This window comes from Ovis canadensis, chromosome 3, assembly GCF_042477335.2.
Source record: "Ovis canadensis isolate MfBH-ARS-UI-01 breed Bighorn chromosome 3, ARS-UI_OviCan_v2, whole genome shotgun sequence".
NCBI classification, from domain to species: Eukaryota; Metazoa; Chordata; class Mammalia; order Artiodactyla; family Bovidae; genus Ovis; species Ovis canadensis.
Genome location: NC_091247.1, coordinates 81979701 through 82007232, shown reverse-complemented (window position 1 = coordinate 82007232; position 27532 = coordinate 81979701). Strand labels below are relative to the sequence as shown.

Sequence of the window (27532 nt, the reverse complement as noted above, 5' to 3'; positions counted from 1 at the left end):
TATCCTAGGGAATACTTGATACACTTCATATTGTCACGCTTTAAGTTTTTTGCCCGTTTGGTTTTAATTTTTTCCTTTTCAAGATTATAAATGAAGTGCTTGAGCCTCATTTCATGTGTTCATTGGCCATTTATGTTTCCTTTACCATGAGGTGTTTAGTCACGGGTTTTGCAAACAGTTTTTCTATAGGACTGTTTGTCTTATCAATTTGTAGGAATTCTTTATTCAGGATCCTAATCCTTTATCACTTACAAATGTTAGAACTATCTTTTCCTCATTTGTGAATAGCTTTTTCTCTTTGTGTCTTTTAGTGAACATGTGTTCTGAAAGCTAATGTAGTTTCAGTGTGTACTTTAATGGATAGTGCTTACTCTGTCTTGTTTAGGAACCTCCTTTCTACTTGCAGGATATGAAGATATTCTGTTATTTTTCTAAAGGTTTTAATGATTTTGCCTTTAATTCTTTAACCTGCTTGGATTTGATTTTCATGTGTGGTGAGGAGAGGGACTTCAGTATACTGAATTTTAATGAATTTGTGAATTTTGATTTAACTTGGGAAGTTCCGCCATTATTGCTTCATGTGTTTTGTTTTGTTTTTTGTTTTTTTTTGTTTTTTTTTTTTCATCTAGAATCTTTTTCTCCTTTTCCTGTGGGACTCCAGTGATACAAACATTAGGCCTGAAGCTGTGTCCCTTTTCTTCCTCTATGTTAAAATTGTAAGCATCATATATATATATAATGTATGTACTTATACATACAGTATAGGTAACACTAAGTGCAAAGAAAGAAGCAGAAAAGGTATGAAGAGAGATTACAAGTTTGAAAATGTAGTACTTTAAATTATTTAATTAGAAACATAATAGCTTCCAGGGCATCATTTTATCACAGTGCTTGCAGCACAAAGTAATTAAAATTTTAAGTGAAAACTGAGTCATCTAGAAATGGCTACATTAGAAATATATGCCCTTATTAGGAAAACAGGAAAGTTGAGTGTACCATTTTAGAAAGATTTACATAAAATCATTAACATTCAAAAGATGCTAGAATGTATAGGCATGCCTCGTTCTGGTATGATGCTGGCTTGCCAACTTTTAGATACTTAGAATAGAGTACCATATATTTGTCTTGGCAAAGGTAACACGTATTTCTTGACAATTCAGAAGACAGGTTAACTGTGATTCACTGTAGTAAAAGCATAATAAGCAGTTAACCATTGTAGTTTTAAAACTGAAATATTGGATATTAACATTTACCTCGCACTTCTAATAAAAGAGACTAACTTATGCCAATAGGACATTAGACTGATGGAAAAGAGGTTTACGGACCGTCTTTCTCTTTTCTTTCTTTGCCCTTAATGAGTTTACGAACCCTTGGGAATTTATTTGTAGTTCATATTTTAACCCTCAAGGCTAGAAACTATTAATACTTCGAAAGGAGCAAAGAAATAGGAGACTACCGTAGTAAAAGGAAAAGGAATTAGCGTGCTTGGATTAAGAAGGGTGAGTGGAATATGCCTTTGGAAATGGATATATTCTGTTTACTAAACAGATGTGTTCTTTAAAAAGTCATTGTGAATGTGCATGTGGTACCTTAAGAGATTGAAAGAAAAATAAGAACAAACTTTTGAAAATGTAAAGAGGAAGAGTGATGGGTTTTTTGGAGTCATCTGAGGAAAAAACTCTAACCCCAGTTTGCTGTGTGCCCAGGAGTAACTCTCCAAATGTCATAGTCTCTGTGTGTGTGTGTGTGTGTGTGTGTGTGTGTCTGCGTGCGTGTGTGCGTGCGCACATGTGCATGCGTGCGCTTACTCAGCCGTGTGTGTGTGCTCACTCAGCCATGTCCGTTACTTATCTATAAAATGGCAAGAGGAACTGTTGATCTTTAAGATAGTCTGTGTTCTAGCTTTTGTAATCAGTGAGTGCAAATTTAAGTTCATTGCCTTATGCTCTGATATGTTCATTTATAAATTGGAATACTGTGCCTAGAGGAAACTTGCTTTAAGAAATCAAATTTTGGAAGCAGTATACTTTAGCTTAACTATAAGTTTAAATAACATTGTTACTGTGAAATTCAAATAATGTAGAAATACTAAAAAGCAAAAAATTCCCTTTATCTTGTCCTTACCTCATTCTCCTAGTCAGAAGTAACCCAATTACCAGATTGATTTGTATTCTCCTAGATTTTCCTTGCTGTGCATTATAAGTAAGTTAAGTCGCTCAGTCGTGTCTGACTCTGTGTGACCCCATGGACTGTGGCCCACCAGGCTCCATCCATGGGATTCTCCAGGCAAGAGTACTGGAGTGGGTTGCATATACATATGTAAATATGAAATTTTTTGTTTACTTTTTAGAAGTATGTTTTGGTGTGTGTGTGTGTGTTTCAATAAATTATTCAGTACATGGTATTCCCCAGTTTGCTTACTCCACTTGAGTTGTCTTGTGGGGCTTTCAAGTTTCTAGTTTATATACCTGTCTTATTATTTTTATGTTATTTATTTATTTTAAAAATCATTTTATTTATTTTTGGCTGCACTGGGGGCTTTGCTGTGTGCGGGCTTTCTCTGGTTGCAGCAAGCAGGGGCTTCTCTTCGTTGCAGTGCACAGGCTTCTCATTGCAGTGGCTTCTCTTGTTGCGGAGCACAGGCTGTGGGTGCGTGAGCTTCAGCAGTTGTGGCACGAGAGCTTAGTTGCTCTGTGGCATGTGGAATCTTCCTGGATCAGGGATCGAACCCATGTCCCCTGCACGGGCAGGTGGATTCTTATCCACTGCGCCACTAGAGAAGTCCACTTGTTTTACTATTTTTAGTTGCATGGCTTTCTATGATGTGAATATATTATCATAGCTTATTTACCCCATCCAGGGACTTGGGATCATTTCCAGCTTTGTAGCAATAATAAAAACAGTGTAGTAAAGAACCTGCCCAGACAGAATAGTAACTTATTGAACCCTTGGTGTAAGGCAGTGCTGTACATTTTTTCATTTAATAATCTCAAACTAGAGATAAGTACTATCATGAAAAAATTTCATGAAGAAGCCAGTCAGAGCTGGTGAGTGGTAAACAGATTTATTCATGCAGTGTAACACCTGAATTTATGCACAGTTCAACCACAGCTTTCATTGCTCCTGAAAAGGTGAAAAAGGCCAAAATATTAGGAAGATGTTACAGGATTTTAGGGCTATAAGGAACCATAGAGATCAACTCCTATGCAGCTTTGCATCTCTGTTGCTGCTGCTGCCTTGTCTTGAGTGACCCTATAATTGATCATCCAAACTGGGAAACTTTAGAGAGAAAGAAGGAGTGTTATGATAATATTTTTACTGAGATAGCAGACATGTTTGTCCTGGGCAAGTCGAGATGCATGAACACCTTACCCCTAGCCTAGACCACCTTCGCCTTTCACGCGGGTTACTGCATTAGCCTCACGTTTGGTCTCCATATGTTTACGCTTATCCTGTTCCAGTCCATTTTCTCTCAGCAGCCAGAATAACCTTTTTAGAACAGAAATCTGCTCATATCACCTCATAGTTTAAACCTGTTTGGCTTTGTGAAAGAACATATTTATTCGATTCTCCTGTGATTATTAAGGTGCAACATGAAAGTAAAGTGCACTTAAAACTGTGAGTCAAGTCCTCTCTTTGAATCTCATATATCAAGACTAGTTTGGTGACCTTGGGCAAGCTATTTCTCAAGCTGTTTCCTCAAGTATAAAATACAGATAGGGAGAGGAGGTAATAAATATGAAAGGTCCTGTATAAATCCAGGATGTTGTTAATGGTTAACATTATGCTTGTAATGTCCTTTGAAAAACTGTCCTGTGTCTTATCACAGTATCTAGCAGGTTGTGGTAGGATTTTTACAAGCTGAACCACCATTCATGTGACTGTCCAAGTTTCACAAAATAAAAACCTTAGTCATTTTTTTTTTAATCAAAGTCTATAAAAGTTAAAGTAATTTACCAAAAGTAAAAGCTAGTTACCATGTCGGTACTAAAACCCAAGAGACTATACCTTTGGCATTATAGTCTGGTAATCTTTCCACTAGGCTTTGCTGCCTTCCCAAAAGAATTAAGAAGATTATGTGTTTATAAAAATCACATAAATATTTTACCTGTGATTATAACTTTGATACATAACCCATCTCCTGTAATTTGAGAAAAGTTTAGAATTTAGAAAGGCGTATCTGTATCATTTCCTGACTTAATCAGGACTTTTGGCTTATAGGTGGTGGCTTGTTGAAAGAGAGTTTGTCTGGTTTCATAGATATCTGAAAGAAATATTAGAGTAACTCTCAGAATTGATGGTCCATGCTTCAGAGACTAGAACTGGAACTAGGGCAGACAATACTTTTTATCATCGGCAGCCCTAGATCTGTATGTCCTTACAGTTGACAAACCAAGAATGATGATACCTCCCTCCCTCCCTCCCTCTGCTCGCTCTCTCTTTCATATTTGGGAGGACTCTTTTTGGCCTAACCCATACCCATAACCATTTCTATGGTAGTATTTGATTGAACCTTATGAAATTACCAATAGACATATTTTAACCATCAAAAAACCCCACTTCGTATACATCACCTTAGTAGTAGTGCATGGTGTTAGAGGAGAAAATGAGGGATCATAGATCCACAGCCCTAATGGAACCTCAAAAACCAGTAGAGGTCCGCAAAAGAGCTGTTTTTCTCCTACCAGAAGAAGGAAAATAGGAAAGTATTCTAGACAGACTAATGTTAATATGATAATAACCATAGTGTGACACATAGAGCATCATGGGTCAGTTAGAATACAGCTAGTGTATGGCATGCATGCTCAGTCATGTCTGACTCTTTGCAACCCCCTGGACTGTACCCCTCCAGACTCCTCTGTCCATGGAATTTTCCAGGCAAGAATACTGGAGTAGATTGCCATTTCCTACTCCAGGGGAATCCTCCTGACCCAGAGATCAAACCCATGTCTCCTGTATTAGCAGGCAGATTCTTTACCATTGAGCCAGCTGGGAAGCCCAGAATTCAGCTAGAATTCTGGAAATGAAAAAGACTTCAAATATAAAAATTTCTAAAATGAGAAGCTGAATTTTTCTTTTCTTAAGCCTCACAAAGTTTGACAGATCTGCCTTTTATGTAATACATGGGCCTAAAGCTCTCAAATTTTACCTTTTGTACTTTGCTGTTGTACGTTAAACATTTATTAAATATCAGACAAGTCCTGGATACCTTCCACAAAACAATCTTTTAAACACAAACTGAGGCTCAAAGAGATAAAATAACTTGCCTGAGATTGCACAACTTATTAATTACAGAACTAGAATTCAAAGTCTAAATTGAAGATAAAACCCAACTTTTCCTTTCATTGCAGTACTTCTCAAAGATTGTCACTGGAATACCTCTAAAGACAGAAGAGATACATGTGTGTGCCTGAGATGTCTGTAGGCACATAAGATTTTAAATGAGTGTGTTTGCTGCTCTGTAATAAATGGTGATGACTTTGGTTTTTAAGTGCTGGCGGTTTTGTTGCTGCCGTTTCTTAGTTAATATATGGCTGTGCTGGGTCTTTGTTGCTGCACAGGCTTTTCTCTCTAGTTGTGGCAAGTGACGGCTCTTCTCTAGTTGTATGCAGGCTTCTCACTGTGGTGGCTTCTCTTGTCACAGAGCACAGGCTGTAGGGCACACGGACTTCAGTAGCTCTGGCACGTGGGCTCAGTAGTTGTGGCTCACAGGCTGTGGACCACAGGCTCGGTAGTTGTGGCACAAAGGCTTAGTTCCTCCACAATATGTGGGGTCTTCCTGAATCAGGAGTTGAACCAGTGTCTCCTGCATTGGTAGGTGGATTCTTTATCACTGAGCCACCAGGGAAGCCCCCGTTGTTGCTGTTTTTAACTCAGACTTTGAGTTAAATTGTCTGCGTAAGATGTCTGGCACGTTATCTCAGTATGAGAAAAATGGCACACTGTGGCTTAGCGTGTGCCGGAGCTAGAGGATGGCTCACCCAGTGTATATCACTCAGGTCAGGCCAGTCAGCTGTGAGAACCTCATTTCTTCCATTAAGTTTTCTGGTTATAGTGAATTAGCCATTAGCAAATGCTCTTTTATACATTTGGATTCAGATTGACCCAACAAGTAGTATACTCTAAAGTTACACAGCTCTGAAAGTAGTTTGTAATTGATGTATTACAGCTGAACATTATTTTGTTGTTGTTGTTGTTGTTGTTACATACCTAAGGGAGATATTAGCTATGTGCTTTATAGAAACTATACCTTTTTTTTTTTTTTTTAAGAGTTTGAGCAGCACTGGAAAGAGCAGTAAAAAGTATGTTACTAATTACGTAGCCATGCTTGGGGGAGGAGGTTGGGAGCATAATAATAAAGACAGAAAGTAAAGAATGGTTTCTGGTCATTGATGCTGAAGGTGAGAGGTTCCCAATTTGATACAAAAAGCAAAACTGAAGTGATTTGAACTCCTTATTTTCATAGATAATTATGATAATGATATAATAAGTAAAAAGGATGCTTTGAATAGTTTGCAGTTATGCAAGTTTCCAGATGTCTACAAAGTGGTATATTTAGGGAACATTTTGGTGAAAAAGTTATTAAGGTGATGGTATAATAAACAACTCGACCATGAGAAAATTTTCATAGTTTTAATTACACGTCAGCTATATTAACTTTTCTGTTTTAAATTAGTTCAAGTAGCTATGAAAATCGTAAAGATTTAATCTGTGTAAAAATTATTTTCAGTTTTTCTCATCTTTTATAAGAGTTATCTGGTATACATTTTCTTATACATCATTAAATTGTTTCTTAAGCAGTTTACTTTAAAAAATATTCCATATTTTCTTATTTTTATAGATGATAGTATTTCTGCTGCAAGTACTTCTGATGTTCAGGATCGCCTCTCAGCCCTTGAGTTACGAGTTCAACAGCAAGAAGATGAAATCACAGTGCTAAAGGCAGCTTTGGCTGATGTTTTGAGGCGTCTTGCCATCTCTGAAGATCATGTAGCCTCGGTGAAAAAATCAGTCCCAAGTAAAGGTAATTTAAGTGTGTTGTCAAGTAGGGAGAATTTTGCTTTTCACAACATTTTCTTTGAAATAATATATTAAATGTATTTTATCAATGACATTAAGATTGGGAATATAAAATAATAGTTTCTCTTTGGGGTTACATATGACTAGAGTTTATTTTCCATTTCCTTTTTCTTTATTCCCAAGAAATTCTGAAAGTTTATTATTTTAAATTGGGAATTTTTGTGTAATGCCACTAATTGTACTTACTGGCTTTTGTGTCATACTGTTTGTGTGAATTTAGTGTCTTTCAACTGCATAACAAATTTACTTAGAGCACAAACAGAATCATCTGTTTCCCATAGACTTCACATTGTATGTTGAATATAGCAGATAGGCACTCATCCTGTTAAAATGAACCCTCTTATCATTACAGAAATGATTTACACCATTATAGTAGTTCATATAGCTTCACGCTAAGCCTTCTGTGGTCATTAGTCAGCAAAGTCTTGAAAAATTTAATTTAAACTCTGAAATGTATTGCCAACCCCAGTTCAATGGAAATTTCAACTTCCAGACTTTGGGAATTTTCAGAGGTTGAAATAAATAGTTATTGGGACCTCGTTGCTCTGAGTTTGGAGCAGATGTCATGTGCCCTTTCTCTTCTTCCAGCCACCCAGAAGGAATTTTAAATTCTTTCACATAATCGATCAATCAAACACATCATTTCAAATGTCTCACTGACTTAGAGTAGATGGACTTGTTGCAAGAAGGGGGAGCTCTTCCAGGGCCCGAAAGTGGGCTCTTGGCTAACACTCAGAAATGAATTGTCTGAGGAGACCCACATGCTGACAAAGCAAGAGGTTTTATTGGGAAAGGGCACCCTGCCAGAGAACAGTCGAGTAAGGGAACCCTGCCAGAGAACAGTCGTGTAAGGGAACCCAGAAGAACTGCTCTTCCACATGGCTCACAGTCTTGAGTTTTATGGTGGTGGGATTAGTTCCGGGTTGTCTTTAGCCAGTCATTTGACTCAGAGTCCTTCCTGGACTTGTTCAGCCAAGATGGATGCCATCGAGAAGGATTCTGGGAGGTAGTCGGACATGCGGTGTCACTTTTTAACCTTTCCTGAACTCTCCCTGTTGGTGGTGGCTTATTAGTTCCGTGTTCCTTACCAGGACCACCTGTGGTAAAACAGCTCATGCAAATGGTTACTATGGTGCCTGGCCAGGGTGGGCGGTTTCAGTGGGTGTGCTTCCCCTAACAGACATAGGCATAATTATCCCCATTTGGCAACAGAGAAAGAAAAGATTCATCACCTTATCTCTACTGTAATATGTCAATGCAAATGATTAATCAGACGAGTCTTACATAACTCCTAGATTTTTAGTAAGTGATTAGTTAACTAGAATGTGAGGAGCAGATTTGGAAGGAAGATTATAAATTCAGTTTCTGAATGTTGAATTTGAGGTACATATGGCATATAGATAGATATATATTGATAGTGCTCATGCTAGTCCTGGCTAGCAATAAAAATTTGGGAATGTTCAGCTTATGAATGAACATTTCTATGTTGAAGTCATAGAGGATGTAAAAAAGAAAGTAGCTCAGGATAGTTTTTTGGGGAGCTCCAGTATTTCAGCATAGCAAAGAAAGAGTGATTCATTGTTGCCAGCTGCTACAAAGAGGTCAAGTAGAGCAAGGACTGAGAGGTGACCGTTGGAGTTGATATTTCTGAGAATGTTAGAAAACCTCTCCAAAAGAAATTTTCATAAAGTGATAGGATTACAAATCTAATTGCACTATTTGAGAAACAAGAATTGAAGAGAATTGTGGAATCAAGAGCTGCAGCTATAGCCAGCTACTCTTTTCAAAAAAATTTGCCTGAGAAGGGAAGACGGTAGTCACTAGAAGGATGCTAAATCAAAGGCCAGCTTTAATTTTAATTTTTTAAGATGTTATAGACTTGAGCAGAAAAATATGTCGAGACCAGAAAGGCAGCAGAGAGAAAGATGATGTTGGTGGGGGAGGGGCAGTGGTAATTGTGGCAGGTTTCCTGGGAGTTTGAGAAAGGATGTTAAAAGCAGATTAAGAGCTGTTAGTGTTAGATGGAGTAAAGACTACTGCTGAGATAAGCTGGGAAGAGATAAAATTCAGTGGAGATTGATGTACGTTCACAGTTGTCATTGCTGGAAGTTTCATCCCTTATCACTTTCTCCTCGAGAGAGTCGCTCAGCTGTGGACTGGAACCCACCAGGCTCCTCTGTCCGTGGGGTTTTCCAGTCAAGAATATTGGGAGTGGGTTGCCGTTTCCTTCTCGTGAAGTCCTTTAAGAAACTAAGACAGCTTCTGGGTGGTGGACTGGAAAAAGGAAGTAAATGTTTGGGATGGTTAGAGAGTAGAGAATGGAAGGCCACAGAAAGAAGTGCTCAGGGACCCTGATGTGAAACTTCAAGGGAGAGGCATTCATTCTGCCTGGTTTTCTGATTTACATTCTTATACCTCCCACCCTCCAGCACTCCAGGGCTTTGTGTAGAGAGTTAGATAGCATGCCATTAATACATTTGTCTTACTAACCACCATTAGATAAATATGTCAGTGGTATAGGATAAGGGGCCCATGTTTGACGAAAGACTTGATTGAAGCCACTCTGGTTGTTATAAATGGGTTTTTTATTTTTTGAGAACCAACTTTGAGGACTGTCAAGATCACGCCAGGGGAAAAAAATTTATTTGGTTATAAATTGATTTTTGTAAGAGGATTCTGAAGTATTAATTTACAGGAAAGGTAAACCTGTGCATAATGAGAGAAGAACAAGTTTCTCTTCTATACTGGATATGTGTATCCTCAGCTTCTGGCTCTATTAAATCCTGTAAGAGAAAGTGACATAGTATTTGGTCATTACCCACAGCATTTTTAAAAACTTATTTTATATAGTTTGTATTAGCCTACAATCTTTAAAAAATTTTATTATGCTAAAACAATGATACATTTTAATCTTGTTTTGAGGAAAAATTAAAGTGTTTTCTCCCATTGTTTATTTACTAAGGTATTTTAGTAAACAAAAATTTATAGAGAAATTTAAAGACTGCTCTTTTTTAAATTTGGCATGTAGATGATATTTTATATGACACATAAGTTACTTAGCATCTACTTGTTTCAGTTTCATGAATACAAATACAATAGCTATAGTCCCTATCCCCAGGAATATATTTTTGTAAATGGTCCTTTTCTAACTGTCCTTCATTATTTCTTTGTATCTAAATTGAATTTAGGATCAGCTTTGTTACAGGCTCTTCAGTGGAGATTTATCCAGTTCTGGAACCATCTGCAGTTTCTACATTGGAACTTTTCCTTCCACATAGTACTGATTATTATTTCTTATTAATAACTTTATTAACTAGAGAGATAATAAGTTCCTTTCCATTAATTCTACATCTTAAGTTTACTTTGACTGCCATTCTTATAATATGTTGATATGGTTTACTTTTTGAAGTGGAGTCCACTAGTGAATATTCTTTAACTTACTTTGTTACCTTAAACACAGACTTTGAGTTGCTGGCTTGTAAAATGGATTGATGGGGGAGGATGGATTACATAATTTGGGGAAATATTAATTAAATGAGCATAATTCATTAAAAATTTATTACCATTTCCCATTAGTGAAAAAATTTGCCTGACCATTTGTTTTCTAATATTGATACCAAAACATCAAGAGAAATACATAAAGTTTTGTTAATTTTATTTGCAATTCTGAGCAACTTTATCTCAAAATTTATATATATTATAGTATAGAAAGTAATTGACAAATATTAAGTGAATATTTGCTGTTGTCATTTGTATATAACCTTAAAAAGATCAACTATCAGTTTTGACATAAAACAATTAATACTATAAATATTTGAAATAAACACTTAAAGTGTTTTCTAACAAATGCAAAAGAATTTTGAAAAAGCAGTGAAATTATTTTGCAGGGATTTCATATTTTTTCTTTCATTAAAAAGTAAATGATTTGAAATTAATGTTATATGTCAATTATACTGCAATTTAAAAAAATAGTGAAATCATTCCTGATACTATAGTACAGCTTTATACCTGAAAATTTTTAGTCCCTTGCAAAATGAGGATTTGTAGTGTTCACTTTCACACAAATTACTGCAGGACAGTAATCATCTTCTTAAGATATTTAGACTTACCATCTTCTTAAGATATTTAGAACTTCTAGAGGACTTTTCTTTAGAGGTAAGAATAAACTGCAATAGGTAAGTAGGTAATAAGATTTTATGAGGTTATGATCAGAAGTATAGGTCAACTTCCTTATTGTTGAAGACAACTATTACATACTTTTGCTAGACGGTGGTGATATGGAAACATGACTTGGCTGCAGGTATGGCTAAAACTAAATGTGTATGCTAATAATTTAATGACATTCTCTGCCACTTTATAGTAGTATTGCCATTCAGTTAATGCCAGAATCAGAAACACACCTAACTAGTCATTTCAATATTTTTAGTTCTGTTCTTTTAGTTTGTCCTCTCCAGTATGCCAGCAGTATTAAAGCTAAACCTCATTTTTTCTTGAACATACTATGTCAGACACTTAACTGAGGTAGAAAGTTTTCCCAATAGTTTTTAAGGTGGCCAGTCATTTAAATTTCTCATATACCTTCTCTTCTGTTGGAGAATTCTTTCCTTTTGACGACATATGTTCATAATATATACACCAGTTGCAGCTGAATCCTTGCCAAAAAAAAAAAAAAAAAAAATTACCTGTACTTTGGAGCAAAAGAGAAGGCCCAGGGAACACTCTGGCAGTTTTAACTGCCAGGAAGACAAATTATGTCACAGCTGGTGCCTGGGAAACCCATTAAGACCTCTTGGGGTGACCAAATGAATGTAATTTGAGAATATAGCCCAGTGGCAATGTGTGAAGACAAGCTGTTAGTACACAGTGGTATAGAAGCTCATGAGTCAAATTATCTAAAGGTGGGAAACTGTCATTTTAAACCAGGAAACTGCTGGTAAATCAGAAAAATCAAGCATTATGACTGCTGCTTGAGAAATGAGAGAACCCAGAGGCAAAATAGAAATTTAGAGGATGTCAGTTCTCTAAAAAAAGCATTCCTAATTATGCAGAATCTAGGATAGTATACAGACACAGATCTATATCATTTAGCTTTTACTATAAATGCATTTGGGAGGAGACAGAGATGGTCATGAGTTTGAAAATGTTGTTAATAAGTAAATTCCTTTAATCAGGTTAGGAGGAGTGAATTTCCTTGGTGGGGCCCTTGAGCTAAAATGATTCATAATTGTGGTAGGGGATGGGAGAGTATCTTATTATTTTGACAATACATCAAAGACTTCTAAGCTGCTCTTTGTATATGAAAATAAACGGGAGGATATTGCCTCAGACAAGGCAGCAATTACCATTTACAGAGCTCCATTTCTCCATGAGAGTCAAATACTCTTTGGTCATTTCTACTCAGAACACCCTTTAAAAAATTAATGGCCAAGAGTTAAGACTAAAGTACACCTTCCTGTGAGACAAGAGAAAAGGGGAAAAGTACAGGTAAAATTCCAAATGGAAGAGATAAAATTTGATAAAGTACATGTAGTCCTCAATCTTTTTAAAGAATGAAACAAAGTTTAATTGACAAATTGAAAAAGGTGGCAGGGAGCTTGAAAGTGTGGAGAGAGTGGAAGAGATGAGTGTGAATTAAAAGTTTCATTATAGACCATCTTTACCCTTCTCCTGATCAAAAATTTTCTCATCCTTTAGGGCCTCAAATGAATTCCTGAAAATGATCTATTTTTGGTATCTTTTTGGAGTTGTTTAAAAATTTTATTATGTGGTTCTGATGGTATATATATATTTGTTGTGCCTGCGAGATTATAAACTATTTGGAGGCAGGGACAGTTTCTTACATAACTAGCTTTGGGGTGACTCACGATAGATGCAAGAATAAGAGACTGTTACAGATGAGGGTAGCAAGATGCATTTCAGATTTGCAACACTTGCAACAGTCCCTAGTGAGAGTTCAGTGAAATTCATTAATATTTAGGAACTGTTAGGCTAAAGTGTCAGAAAGATCATCTGCTTAGGTTTGTCATCAAGAAATACAAACAATGATGATTAGCATCCTTATGTCACAATAAAGTAAAATAAAGTATAAAATTTATTCATTGTCCTTCAACCCTGGCATTATGATGGTTAAAACTGAAACTGTAATTAAAACAGAATTAGTACCTTCTTGGCTTTTAGCCTGATTTCTCTTATTTGAACTGGATTTCTGCTCAGAAATAGGACTACTTTTGTACCTTTGGTTACTAGAGGTCACTGTTGGTTCCAGTCTTCCAGTCTTGCAGGCTAATCTTTGAGAGGCTTGTGGCTCAGACTTTATAATGTCCAAGCCTTGGGGGAAGGGGTGTGTGTGTGTGTGTGTGTATATATATATATATATATATATATGTATATGTATATTTAAACATACGTGTGTGTGTGGCTAATGATGCATTTTAGTCATAAATTTGTGTAACTGCAATCATTTTTATACTCCTTTCTTCCAGTTAGGTTCCTAATATTCTAAATTTTAAAGAATACATTTTAGACTCCTCAGCCAAAAAACAGGCCTTCACCCACAGTTCTTTTTGTTTTTTGCCTCTGCTTTACATAACTCATTGCCTCTACTGTGGGAGATCATTCACCCTTTTATCCAAATACTAAAGATTCCTGGCACTAAGAGTTACTTGAAATTGAACTGTAGGATGGGCGGTGACCATGAAAATCTTTTGATGTCTTCTTGCTACTTAACGTAAGTGTCTGGGGACCTTGATTATTTAGTGCTATTCTCTGCTTAGAATTTTCTTTTCCCCTACTCCCATCTGGTAAATTCCTGTTATCCTGATATAGCTCAAAATGTCACTCTCCATAAGACAGAGTTACTTCTTTCCACTTATTACCTAACCATTACTTCTCCCTGGACTCGTATCTTGATTTCATTCTCTAATATAATCTTGAGCAAGTTAATAATCTCTTTAGGCCTCAGTTATTTCATCAGCAAAACTGGAATGATAATAGTATATCCTTTGTAGGATTATAATGAAGATTAAAGGACATAATAGTTATAAAACACTTAGGATAACAATATTTAGCAAGTGCTTGATAATTAATATTAATACTCTTCTATACCATTTACTGTATTGTATCTCTTTCCTTCATCTTTTCAATGCACCAATCACTATTTTAGGTGCTGGAGATTAAAAAATTTTAAAAAGACACTGACTTTGCTTCTACAGGGCTTTAGGTAAAGTGAGAACATAGCTAAGTCAATAATTATGAAACTGTATGTATTGATATTAAAAAGGTAAATTTAGGGTATTGTGGGAGCACCTGATGCTGAGGCTAAAACTCCTTTGGCCACCTCATGCGAAGAGTTGACTCATTGGAAAAGACCCTGAAGCTGGGAGGGATTGGGGGCAGGAGGAGAAGGGGACGACAGAGGATGAGATGGCTGGATGGCATCACTGACTCGATGGACGTGAGTCTGAGTGAACTCTGGGAGTTGGTGATGGACAGGGAGGCCTGGTGTGCTGTGATTCATGGGGTCGCAAAGAGTCGGACACGACTGAGCGACTGAACTGACTAAACTGGGAGCATCTAACTGAAACTGGAGTCAGAGATTCCTTGCAGAAGGTGACATCAGCATTCACCTTCCTTTATGATCTTAACATCCACCTACTGGTACCATTCCCCCAATTGTTAATCTATATTCTAGACTTGAGCAGTTAAGAATTACCTACTTACTAGATTGTTGTACTTCTATGTCCTTCAAAATTCATAAATGTAAAATGTCCCCAAGCTGAAATCATTATCTTTTAAGACCTAAATATTTCTTACAACTTCCTTTTCCTTTCCATTTATGCTGCCTAGCTCTTATTTCAGGTCCACATCATACTATGCTTATACCAGTGCCCTGAAATCTACTCTTCATACAGCCAGCTGGGATGAACTAAGTATTTTTTTCAGCTTAATAGAGATCTTTGATGGTCTCTATTTCCTGCAGATAAAATCTCCATAATCTAGCTCCTCCTTACCTCTACCATCTGGACTTTACCATCTGGACTCTGCTTTTCCTTGTCCTACATTCTCACCACATAAAGAGCTTTTTTTCTATCCCACCCCCATGCTGTGCCCACTTACATACCCCACTTTACCTTCTTTCTGTTCCTTTACACACACTGGGAAAAGATCCATGTATCTTATCACCTCTCATTTACCTGGCTGCCTCTTACTTATTCTTTAAGGCTGCTCTGCATTTTTTTCTAGGAAGCCTTTCCTGGGCTCTGTGTCCCTAATCACCCTTATAGAACTGTGTGTCTTTTCTCTGAGCTTGTGTGATGCTCTGTTCATATCATTTTGTTGCTGTACTTACTCTATGTTTTCAGTGCTAGTGTGATTTTCTTGCAAGATTTTAACTCCCTGATGCTCGTGGCTCCCTTATATTCTCTTGTAAACACAAGGCTAGGATAATAATAGTCCTTGAGTAAATATTTGATGGGTAAATGGATAATGAATATATGTAAATGTAGGCAAGCAGAGGTGACTAGTGTATTACAGGGAGAAGGATCATCCAGGAGTAAAGTGCAGAGGAGTAAAAAGTACTTAGTTTGAAAGTTTAAAATAAACAGAAGTATGAGGTGTGAAGTTGGGAGTGTCAAAAATGAGCTTCAGCTGGTGAAGAGAGCCCATAGTGAAAGATTTTCTTAGGCCTTGCTAAGGAATTTAGTTTTTATCCTGAGGACACTGGAGAGCCATTAAAGGATTTTAAACTAAGCAATGACAGGTAGATTTACACTAATCCATTAATTCTAAGATGGCTGTATTTCTTGCATTTTAACATCTCTGGAATTGTATCTTACTATTGATTGTGTCTTACAGTTCTTACAAGCAGCATTTCTTTCTGGTGCTGTTCATGATAATGGTATATATTACAATTGATGGCATGTTAAATTCAAAGATACATGGCATGTTTTAGAAAGATTTCTGACACAGTGTACAGGATGTTTTAAGAACAAGGTCATAACAGTGCTAGAAGGGATAATAGAGATAAACTGATCATAATCCAGAAGAGAAATTTGAGGCAGTAGTGGTGAAGAATGCATTCATTTAGTCGTTTAGATATGAAGTGTTTTCTAGGATTCAAGCAGAATGCTAAGCATGGTGATACAGACAAGAATCACACAAGTAAGAGTTCCAGCTAGAGTTGCTGCTGCTGCTGCTAAGTCACTTCAGTCGTGTCCGACTCTGTGTGACCCCATAGATGGCAGCCCACCAGGCTCCCCCGTCCCTGGGATTCTCCAGGCAAGAATATTGAAGTGGGTTGCCATTTCTTTCTCCAATGCATGAAAGTGAAAAGTGAAAATGAAGTCGCTCAGTCGGGTCCAACCCTCAATGACCCCATAGACTGCAGCCTTCCAGGCTCCTCCGTCCATGGGATTTTCCAGGCAAGAGTACTGGAGTGGGGTGCCATTGCCTTCTCCTAAACTAAAGAGAGTATCCCATTTATACTAACTGGGAGAATGTGTTTGTTTTTCTTTTGGAGGTAATTGCTAGCTTGGTGTGTATGAAATACAAAGTCTTCTTTCTCCTTGAGGTAAAAGAACGTGAAGTAGCTTTTCTCTGTTTACATATTAGTATGAGAAGTTCTAAAATAATTTAAAACAAAATTCAGGGGGCTTCCCTGGCGGTCCAGTGGTTAAGATTTATGACACAAGGGATATGGGTTCAATCTCTGATTGGGGAGATAAAATCTCACATGCCTTGGGGTCAAAAAAAACCCCCCAAAAAACATAAAACAGAAGCAATATTGTAACAAATTCAGTAGACTTAAAAAAAGACAAAATTTAAAAATAAGTATTGATTAGTGGCCTATCTCACTGCTGCACTTGTTTTTCAGAAAGACAACATTAATGTGTAATTCCTTCCTGAAAGACTTAATATCATGTGTATATTGGCAGGATTCTGATAAAGATATTAAAATAAAATGATTTGTACTTCTGTCTGTGGTGTAGCTCCAAAAGTTCTCCAGTGTTTTTAATTTTGTTCTTGTTCACTCATGCTTATACAATCAACCAGATTCAATAAGAGTTCAGGTTAGGCTAAAGATTTGTCATTTTCAACATAGAGTACTTGATAATTTTCAGTCATATAGTATGTTTTCTGAGACCTACCATCTTATTCATATCAGCATCTTCATTTTTCTATTTTTCATTTATTTTACATAATAAAGATAAAATAACTAGATAATTACAAAGATATTTCAATTTTTTAAATTGTTATTACTCTTTATACTTTATAACTGACTTAGTACTTGGATATCTTTATAGAAAGTGAAAGTGAAGTCGCTCAGTCGTGTCCGACTCTTTGCGACCCCATGGACTGTAGCCTATCAGGCTCCTCCATCCATGGGATTTTCCAGGCAAGAGTGCTGAAGTCGATTGCCATTTCCTTCTCCAGGGATCTTCCCGACCCAGGAATCAAACCCGGGTCTCCCGCATTGCAGGCAGATGCTTTACTGTCTGAGCCACCAGGGAAGCCATGAGCTCCTTTATAGTGCCATGATACCTTTATAGTGAATAATAAAAATGAAGCCATTATATTAACATATATACCTCAAAATGGCCAATACATCATAATATATCTCATCTTTTTGAAGTAAGTATCTAGGATACTTAGTTTGGAAGTATCTAGGATACTTACTTCAAAGGCAACAAGAGAGCCTTCTGAGACTGATCAAAACTGTAAGGTATAACACTGCCATCTAATCATGTGGCCATGAATGGTAATTTCACAAGATACCTTGAAAGTATTTGAAGAATTGAACAGTAAACTGTAGGACTTTGAAACATTGATGATATATTGATTTTTTTAAACATTTTTTTATCATAAAATACATAGCATAAAATTTACTACTTTAACCATTTTTAGGCATACAGTTCAGTGGCATTAATTACATTCACATTGGTTGTGTAACCATCACCACCATCCATCTCTAGAACTCTCTTATCTTCCCAAACTGAAGCTGTGCATCCATCTGCTCCTTTCCTTGTCCCCCATCCCGATTTTTTCTTTTTTTCTAAAAACTACCATTTTGTTTTCTATTTATATGAATTTAACTCCTCCAGGTATCTAGTATAATTGAAATACAACAGTTGCCCTTTTCTTCTTATCTGGCCTATTTCACTTTGAATAATGTCTTCAGGGTTCATCCATGTTATAACATGTTTTACAGTTTCATTTCTTTATTAGGCTAACTAATATCCCATTTTATATACACATATACCATTCATTTATCAATGGGCATTTGGGTCTGTTCAGTTCAGTCACTCAGTCCTGTCCGACTCTGCGAACCTATGGCCTCCCTGTCCATCACCAACTCCCATAGTTTCCTCAAACTCATGTCCATTGAGTCGGTGATGCCATCCAACCCTCTCATCCTCTGTTGTCCCCTTCTCCTGCCTTCAATCTTTCCCAGCATCAGGGTCTTTTCAAATGAGTCAGTTCTTTGCATCAGGTGGCCAAAGTGTTTCTAGTTTCAGCTTTAGCATCAGTCCTTCCAATGAATATTCAGGACTGATTTCCTTTAGGATGGACTGGTTGGATCATGCAGTCCAAGGGACTCTCAAGAGTCTTCTTCAACACCACAGTTCAAAAGCATCAATTCTTTGGTGCTCAGCTTTCTTTATAATCCAACTCTCACATCCATACATGACTACTGGAAAAACCATAGCCTTGACTAGATGGACCTTTGTTGGCAAAGTAAAGTCTCTGCTTTTCAATATGCTGTCTAGGTTGGTCATAGCTTTTCTTGCAAGGAGCAAGCATCTTTTAATTTCATGGCTGCAGTCACCATCTGCAGTGATTTTGGTGCACCAAAAAATAAAGTCTGCCACCATTTCCCCATCTATTTCCCATGAAGTGATGGAACCAGATGCCATGATATTCATTTTCTGAGTATTGAGTTTTAAGCCAACTTTTCCACTCTCCTCTTTCTCCTCTTTCACTTTCAATAACAGGCTTTTTAGTTCTTCTTCACTTTCTGCCACAGGGTAGTGTCATCTGCATATCTGAGGTTATTGATATTTCTCCCGGTAATCTTGATTCCAGCTTGTGCTTCCTGGGAACCCCCATCCAGCGCAGTGTTTCTCATGATGTACTCTGCATAGAAGTTAAATAAGCAGGGTGACAGTATACAGCCTTGACGTACTCCTTTCCCGATTTGGAACCAGTCTGTTGTTCCATGTCCAGTTCTAACTGTTGCTTCCTGACTTGCATACAGATTTCTCAAGAGGCAGGTCAGCTGGCCTGGTATTCCCATCTCTTTCTGAATTTTCCAGAGTTTGTTGTGGTCCACACAGTCAAAGGCTTTGCATAGTCAATAAAGCAGAAGCAGATGTTTTTCTGGAACTCTCTTGCTTTTTCTGTGATCAGCAGATGCTGGCAATTTGATCTCTGGTTCCTCTGCCTTTTCTAAATACAGCTTGAACATCTGGAAGTTCACAGTTCACGTACTATTGAAACCTGGCTTATAGAATTTTGAGCATTACCTTTTGGCTATGTGGATAATGCTGCTATGAATATGGGTATACAGATATCTGCCTGACTTCCTGCTTTCAATTTTTGGGGCTGTATATACCTGGAATTGGAATTGCCAGATCATTTGGTCCTTTCATGTTTAATTTTTTGAGAAACAGCCGGTAATATTTTGTACTCCAGGGCTGTGTGTGTATGTGTGCGTGGGCGCGCATGGTGTGCTATTTTACATTTCTATATGTAATATAGAGGAATATGTAAAATAGGAGGAATACATTGGGGTTTCCGTTTCTACGTGTATGTAGAGAGCACTGTGAACAATTTGCATCATATATTCTTACTGAAAAGCAGTCAAAGATCTTGAATAGATAGTTCTCCAAAGATATACAGAGGGCCAGCAAACCCAGTAAAAGATTCTTGGTATTAGGGAAATGCAAATCAAAACCATGATGAGATAGCACTGAATTCCCAGAGATGGCTACAGTTGGGAAAAAAACCCCTGAAAATAACAAGTGTTGGCATGGATGTGAAATTGGAACCCTCATACATTGTTGGTAACATTATAAAGCGGTGCAGCTGCTGGGTTTGGGGGTTCCTCAATAAGTTAAACGTAATGCTGTGACCCAGCAATCCAACTCCTAGTTATCTACCCAAAATAATTAAAAACATGTTCAAATGAAAACTTGTATACAGATGTTTAAGGCAGCACTGTTTACAGTAGCAAAGAGAGAAAACAACCCAGATATTCATCAGCAGATGATAAACAAAATATGGCATAGTTGTAAAACTGAGTATTATTCAGCCATAAAAAGAATAAAGAATAAATTACTCTTACATTGCTCCCATGTGGATGAACCTTGAGAACATTGCTCTAAGTGAGAGGAACCACACACAAAAAGTACATATCGTATGATTCCATGTATGTGAAATACTCAGAATAGCCAAAACTACGGAGGCAATGAAGATTAATGGTTGGCAAGAGCTGGGGGGTGGGTAGGAGGGAATGAGAGATGAATGCGTATAGGGTTTCTGTTTGGGGTGATTAAAAGTTCTGGACCTGGGTAGTGGTGATGGTTGCACAACATTGTGAATATACCAAATGCCACTAAATTGCACATGTTGAAATTGTTCAAATGGTATGTTTTATGAGTGTTTTACTACAGTAAAAAGAGAAAAGGTAGCAAGAAGTCACTGTTTGGGCAGACCATCACTAGATCTGATGATCAGTAATATTAGCATAGTTTGGGGTTATTTTACCTTATATGTGAAAATTTTTCTGGGAAGTTTGAAAAATAAATTGTAGTAGGTCTTTTCCTTCCTCTCTTCTGATTCATTCTGTCTGAAGTAGAGAATAGGAATCTCAAAATTAAGGAAGCGCTTTATATGATTGACACAAGTGGCTCCCAACAGCATATTATTGTCAGAAATTCAATGCTGTACTATCGTACATGTAACATTCTAGGGTGCCAGATATTGTAGGCTCTATACATAAAAGTTTTTGCTCTCTGTGCTTTTATGAAAGAAAAAGAGAAAATGAGATTGGCCAAATAGAAAAATTTTCTTGTGTTCATGTGAGAAAACTGAGTCCAAAAATTCAAAATTATTCTCTACTTCCAAATTTTTAAATAAATTTGACCCTTAATAGACATGGCTCTTTTATCTTGTGACTGTGTCTTCCTTACCATGCCAGCATATTCATCACACATGTATTCCAGTCCTCCTCCTGTTTGAACGAAGATAACAGAGGTTATTTCATATATTTATGCTTTATTTATAGGGAACAATATTCTAGGGTTCAAGATTTATGATATCTAGGATTTCTAATCAGTTAAATTTCAACAGAACCTGAGCTCTTTCTGAAAATCGCTGTTATGTGGGGACTTGGGGTTTACTTAAGGCACAGCTTTGGATCGTGTCCTTTAAGACTACTATGTGTGGAAAGCAAGCCATTGAGTTAGAGAGTGACTCTAGATGCAGTTTAGCAAATTAGTGTGTCTTTTTTTATAGTGTGTCTTTTAATGAGAGTAAATCTTCAGACTATAATATTATGTGCTACATGATGGATTCCTCTGAGACCTTCAGATCTCATTCATTTCCTTTTGAACTATAGACAATACTGGAGATGTATCTAATTAAAGTTGGGTTTACAAGCTAGCAAAGTTCATTATTCTGTGGAGGAAATTACCATTTCATTGTGTTTGTATATAATTTTTCCAAATAACTTATAACTTTGTATATCACATAGAGTTGTCTCAGTTTATAGATATTTATCTTTTTGCACTCTTTCCTTTCTTATTTATGTACTTGATGCTTACTGAAAAAATAATTTTGTATGTTACCTATGGCAGGGTGGGCCGTCTGCTTACTAGATCTAAACACTAATAGACTTACTTTTGAAGCTCTAATCTTTGAGGAATGTTTTGAAATTTGATTCTAAAATTTTTTTCTTAACCATATCTAGGCCAGCCAGGCCTTCGAGAAGCTATTTCTATGTCCTGTATAACCAACGGGAGTGGTACAAACAGAAAACCAAGTCACACCAGCTCTGTCTCAATCGCAAGAAAAGAAACTCTTTCATCTGCTGCTAAAAGGTATGCATTTGTAAAAAGCTAACATTGCAAAACTATCTGAATGTGATAACTCAGTCTACTTTTGAAAAGAATATGAAATAAGAGCTGTATGGAATTCAAGTGAGCATGTCTTTTGAATTCTTTGAATGTAGTGATATCCTGCTTGTACTCGCTGAGTTTACATTCATCATACCTATGGAGTTGTGTGGGAAGTTTTTGGTTTTTATGAAAGAAAGCAAGCAGTTTCATTTCCTGGTTTGGTTTTGTTTCTTTTTAATAAGCATCTGTTGATGAGATAAGCATGACTATATATAATGTAATTATATAAGTGAATTTTGCATAACAAGTGATGCATTTGACAGCATTTTTAAAGGAGAAATAGACTCTTTGGTATGTATGTACTTTGGTGGGAGATTAGATGCTATAACTTTTATTCTCAATCATAACTATAAGATTGAGGCTTAATTTAAAAATGGGTGTGTGTGTGTGTGTTAGGGGGTGGTGGACAGGAAGGCAGTGGAAATATTGCAATATAAAAATGTCAGTGGGTTACAGGTTTACATTCTCTATGTTCTTTTCATGAATTAATTAATTCAGTATTCTAATAAAATTGCTTACAGGATCTTAAAACCGTTTTCTTCAAAGAACGATTGAAGAAAAACTTTAATAGAATAATATTTAAACTATGCTGATGGAAAATGGTTGCCTCAATAAGCTAATGCTGAGTTTTTTGTCAGTGTGTTTTCACAGATGTTAACCAGACATCTGACTACAGGAATGGTGAAGAAATGACAGAATCTTTAGGCCTTTTAAAAATCCCGTTCTGTATTTGAGTCATTAAGTCATTGTTACAGCATGTAGACTTTATCCTCCAAAGCATGCCAAAATTTATTACCTGTGTTCCAGTTTCAGGAGAAAAGGACAAATGATGAAAAAATAAACGTGTGTGGAGATTTTTAATACAGTTTTTAATAATAAACTTCCTTGTTGTATCCAGTGATAGTTTGTATTCAGCCCATTTTCTTACATAGCTATAGTTATGTGCAGTGGTCAGTATTATGTACAGTAGTGACTTAGTTTAAACCAGATGAGTTTGTTAATTTATGATGCAGGGGCTTTGTGTTTTGTTTTGAAATAACACAGAAGGAAAATCTACTGGGTCCATATAAGACTACTGGCCCAATGCTGTGAATTCAGAATAATTTGAAGACCAGTAAGAAAGAAGTAGTTTCTAATTCAGTTTTAAATTTCAAAGTTAGTCTGATATTTTTGAGGTAGAATTAAATTTCTCAGCACATACTGTAAAATTTGAGTATGAACAAGACCATCAAAAGCCAGTCTGAAGTCAGAAGGTATCAGAATGAACTAGATTAAGAAATATTACTGTCAGAATTATATTTGAACATTATTCATTATCATGTGATTACATTGTACTATTTACATTTGTTTAGCATGTTCTTAAACATACTTTCTTTGTAGATTATGCACCTTATAGTAAATTTTAAAGTGTCCTTTGGTTAAGATAGTTGCAATTTTATACCTTTTCAGCGCTGGCTGGAATCGTTGTTTCCATCTGTTTTGTAGTATTGTCAGAAGTGTTTGTGCAGTATATGGACGCTTATCCAGTGTGATCAGGGATAGTGATGCTTCATTAACCGAGACTCAGTGTGGAATCATGTGAATTTATAAATAAATATCTGAAATATTTTATTTTAGCTTAAAATATGTTCACATGGGCTTCTCTGGTGGCTCAGATGGTAAAGAGTTTGTGTGCAATACAGGAGACCCAGGTTCAATCCCTGAGTTGGGAAGATTCCCCTGCAGAAGAGAATGGCTACCCAGGACTCCAGGATTCTTGCCTGGAGAATTCCATGGACAGAGGAGCCTGGTGGACTACAGTCCATGGGGTCAAAGAGGCGGACACGACTGAGCAACTTTCACTATGTTCATTTGTCGATTTTTTAATAAAAGACTGAGTCTCCCCCTTTTTCCTCTCTTAAATACTCAGACTCATTAGACTACTCATTAGACGACTACTACTTATCTCATTAGACTACTTACTGTCTTGCATAAAATACACCCATAAATTGTTTTTTACAATTGTTAGTTTCATTTTTTAAGACAGAATAAGAAACTTAAAATTCTTGCAAAATGGTATGAATTAGAACCCATCTTTTTTCTGTGGGTTTTTTTCTTAAATCTTTTGTAATTGTTTCACCTACACAAAATTTAACAGCAGTTCTTTTAGTAACTCATTTTTATTTGGTCTTTGCAAAGCATTCAGCTTAGTTTACATAGAAATTATTCTCTTTTCTGTGTACATTTTGTCAGTTTTCTTTGTATTTTATTAACTTAATCATTAAAATAACAAGTACAACTGGTAAAGAAGTTCAGGGGAAAAAACACAGTTGACTCTTGGTAAGTGTAAAACTCAACTGGTGAGAGCAGAAGTATACAAAAGAAATAGGATTAGAGAATAACCTACAGAATGTGAGCGTTTAGTGCTCCTTAGTTGTCAGTGTGCTTAACCAGAGGTAATGGATAGTGTCACTAATGCTCTGATTTGGGTAAACTAAAGTCAGTTAAGAGAGCTTTTACTGCCCCCCCCCCCCCCCCCCCCCCCGCAATTTGCTAAGATGGCATAAGGCATTAGAGGCCGGTTTGGTCCAAAGGGGCAATCTTCATAGGATATGTTGTCTTAGAATTATAATAAATTCTTTACTGAAGGTTTTAATAGCTTCCAGGATTCTTAAAAGAAATATTTTCATTATTGAATGAAAGCAATGTAAATTATTTTAGCTGTATGATTTAGGGTTTTGAATTATATAATAGTAGTAACTTTTTCCATCATTTGATATCTTTTTTGTTTAAATATGTGTTGTTCCATGTTATACTTTATTTTACAGTGGTACAGAAAAAAAGAAAGAAAAACCACAAGGACAGAGAGAGAAAAAAGAGGACTCTCACTCTAATGATCAAAGTCCACAAATTCGAGCATCACCTTCTCCCCAGCCCTCTTCACAGCCTCTCCAAATACACAGGCAAACTCAAGAAAGCAAGAATTCTACTCCCACCAAAAGGTTTTAACTGACCCCAAGTAATCAGTTAGGGAATGGTTGTAATGATCCCTAAATTCTGTGACTTGAGAAAAAGTTGGCTATCCATGAATTCTAAGAGAAAAACTTGTTGACTTTTTTCCTTTCACTTCTTTGTGGCAGTAATCTGTATTTTAACACGTTGGGGAATGATAATTTAAAATTATCATTCAAAATCTATAAGTTAAAATGAGGAAAAAGCTAAGTTATAAAAATGAAAGGAAGGCAAAGGTAACCTACTCTAAAACCAAAACAACATTTTAAAATTATAGAATATTAAAAATATATGTATAACTGCATAAATTTATAGCCATGGATGAAAATTGCATGTGTTCTTATGCTCACCATATTTTGGCATCATTACAACCTTCAGCTTGTCAAGGCCCTTCACAACATACGGCTCTTGACTGTGACTGCAGCTCAGTTTCAGTTTTGGGTTTTGGGAGGATAAGTTCTTGCTTGAGTAGAGAATCGAATTCATTTCTCCTAATCTTTCCTATGCTAAAGGCTTGCTTGAGGGCTTCTCTCTGTGTCTTAATAATTAATATTTTAAAGTTATGAGAAGGGGAGAAGGGAGAAACGTTCTAACTGTGTGTGAGCCTAAATTGGGGGTCTAAACTTGCATGCTGGGAGTTCAGCACTACAGCTGCCTTGTAATCAAATATTTAGACCAACTTAATGAAATTTGCCTGCTTTAGGGATGTTGATTCAAGCTTTATGATTAGGTATAGATATATTTTATCATCATACTTCCACTTGGAAATCTTAGGAAAATATTAAACCATTCCCAGAACTGGCTAGGATTTTAATAAAAACAAATGACATCCATTCCTAAAAGATTTTTAATATATTTTTATTTGATTAGCTTACTATTTTGCCTCAAATCTCTAATGGAAAATTTGGGAAAACACAACACCCTTCACTTGATTGATGCATGTTTAACATTTTTAAAATGCTTTGTGTGTCTTACGCAGATTCTTATCCTATCTTAATGGTTTGTAATTCTTCTGCCTGATCTAATGTGGAGTTTTTCTTGGATATAGCTTATTAACGTTTTGCAGCCTTGGATTATGTGTGATTAAAGGTGGCTTTTTTGTAATCAATCTCTTTAAGGTTCTGATTTGACTTGGCATCTTCTTTGTCCCACATCTCTTTTTTCAGCTTCTTAAGGTCTCCTGGAAATGTGCTTGCCATTCTAAATTTCTCTTTGAATGTACTATTATAAGATGTATTGAAGACTGGATGAGTTGTAGGGCAGTTAACAGTGCAGGAAAAAAATCATTTATAAATCAAAATATTTCAGTTATAAATATATGGGATTCGTTTTGATAATATCAAAACATTCCTGTATTAAAATGTTTTTATTTCTGATCATGGGTAAAATTGAGAGATAAAAACACAAGTTTTGCTTTTAGTCCCACAATTATTTAGAAATTGTCATTTGTACCATATATGTTAATTACATGAGGACATAAAAAATGAAAATAGCAGCCTTGTCATGATTTTGAATAAGTTTTTTTCAAAAATTCACACAATTTCATAAATTATGAGAGAGAGTAATTATTCAGATTTAAGCACATGGGTGTTCTAAAAATCGAGTACTATTTATTCTAGTGAATCTTTTGAAAAATAGTGAAAATTAAAAAACAGACTAGATAATTGCTTTGTTTAACTCCTTCACTCATCCAAGGACCGACCCTTTCAACTAATCATTCTTTCTCTTTTCTGGATTAGCTTTAAGAAAATGTTAATTGCTGCTTATATGTTCTATTCAAACTCAATTACATGTCATTGCTATGCATAGAATTTTCCTCTAATAAATTAATATGTTTCTTCCAGCATAAAACGACCACCAACAGCTGAAAAGTCACATAATTCATGGGAAAATTCAGACGATAGCCGTAATAAATTATTGAGGGCAGTTTCAACATCAAAATTAATATCAAAAGTTATAAAAAATACAGACAAGTAAGTATTATACTTCCATCTGAAAATTACTAGTTCTTTTACTATCATATTTACATGTACAGTTATATGCCTTGTTTGAATCATTTTTAAAAATCTGTGTTTATAATTTATACCTTTTTTCTTCTAAGTACATTTTTTCTTTTGTGTTATTTAAAAAAGGCTATGTCTTCCTGTTGATGCTTCTCAACTCATAATAAATCTCAATAATGTCATAAAATTTGAGTATTTTTCATAAATTCTTTCTGTGTTTTACTATTTAAGTGATCCTAATGGAATATTCCTTGTTTTATGACACAGTGTATACTAGTAGTT

At 36.1% G+C, this 27532-nt stretch overlaps 1 protein-coding gene across 4 annotated transcripts in view; it reads left to right on the top strand.

The window, feature by feature from the left end:
• The window catches only part of EML4 (EMAP like 4), a 148832-nt gene that overhangs the window by 57739 nt on the left and 63561 nt on the right, over window positions 1-27532 (top strand). For all 4 annotated transcript variants that reach the window (XM_069583487.1, XM_069583484.1, XM_069583485.1 and 1 more), the window contains exons 2-5: window positions 6842-7024; window positions 22049-22178; window positions 25064-25237; window positions 27092-27220. In XM_069583487.1, the coding sequence (XP_069439588.1) occupies window positions 6842-7024; window positions 22049-22178; window positions 25064-25237; window positions 27092-27220 (616 nt within the window). The remainder of the gene's footprint in view (window positions 1-6841; window positions 7025-22048; window positions 22179-25063; window positions 25238-27091; window positions 27221-27532) is intronic.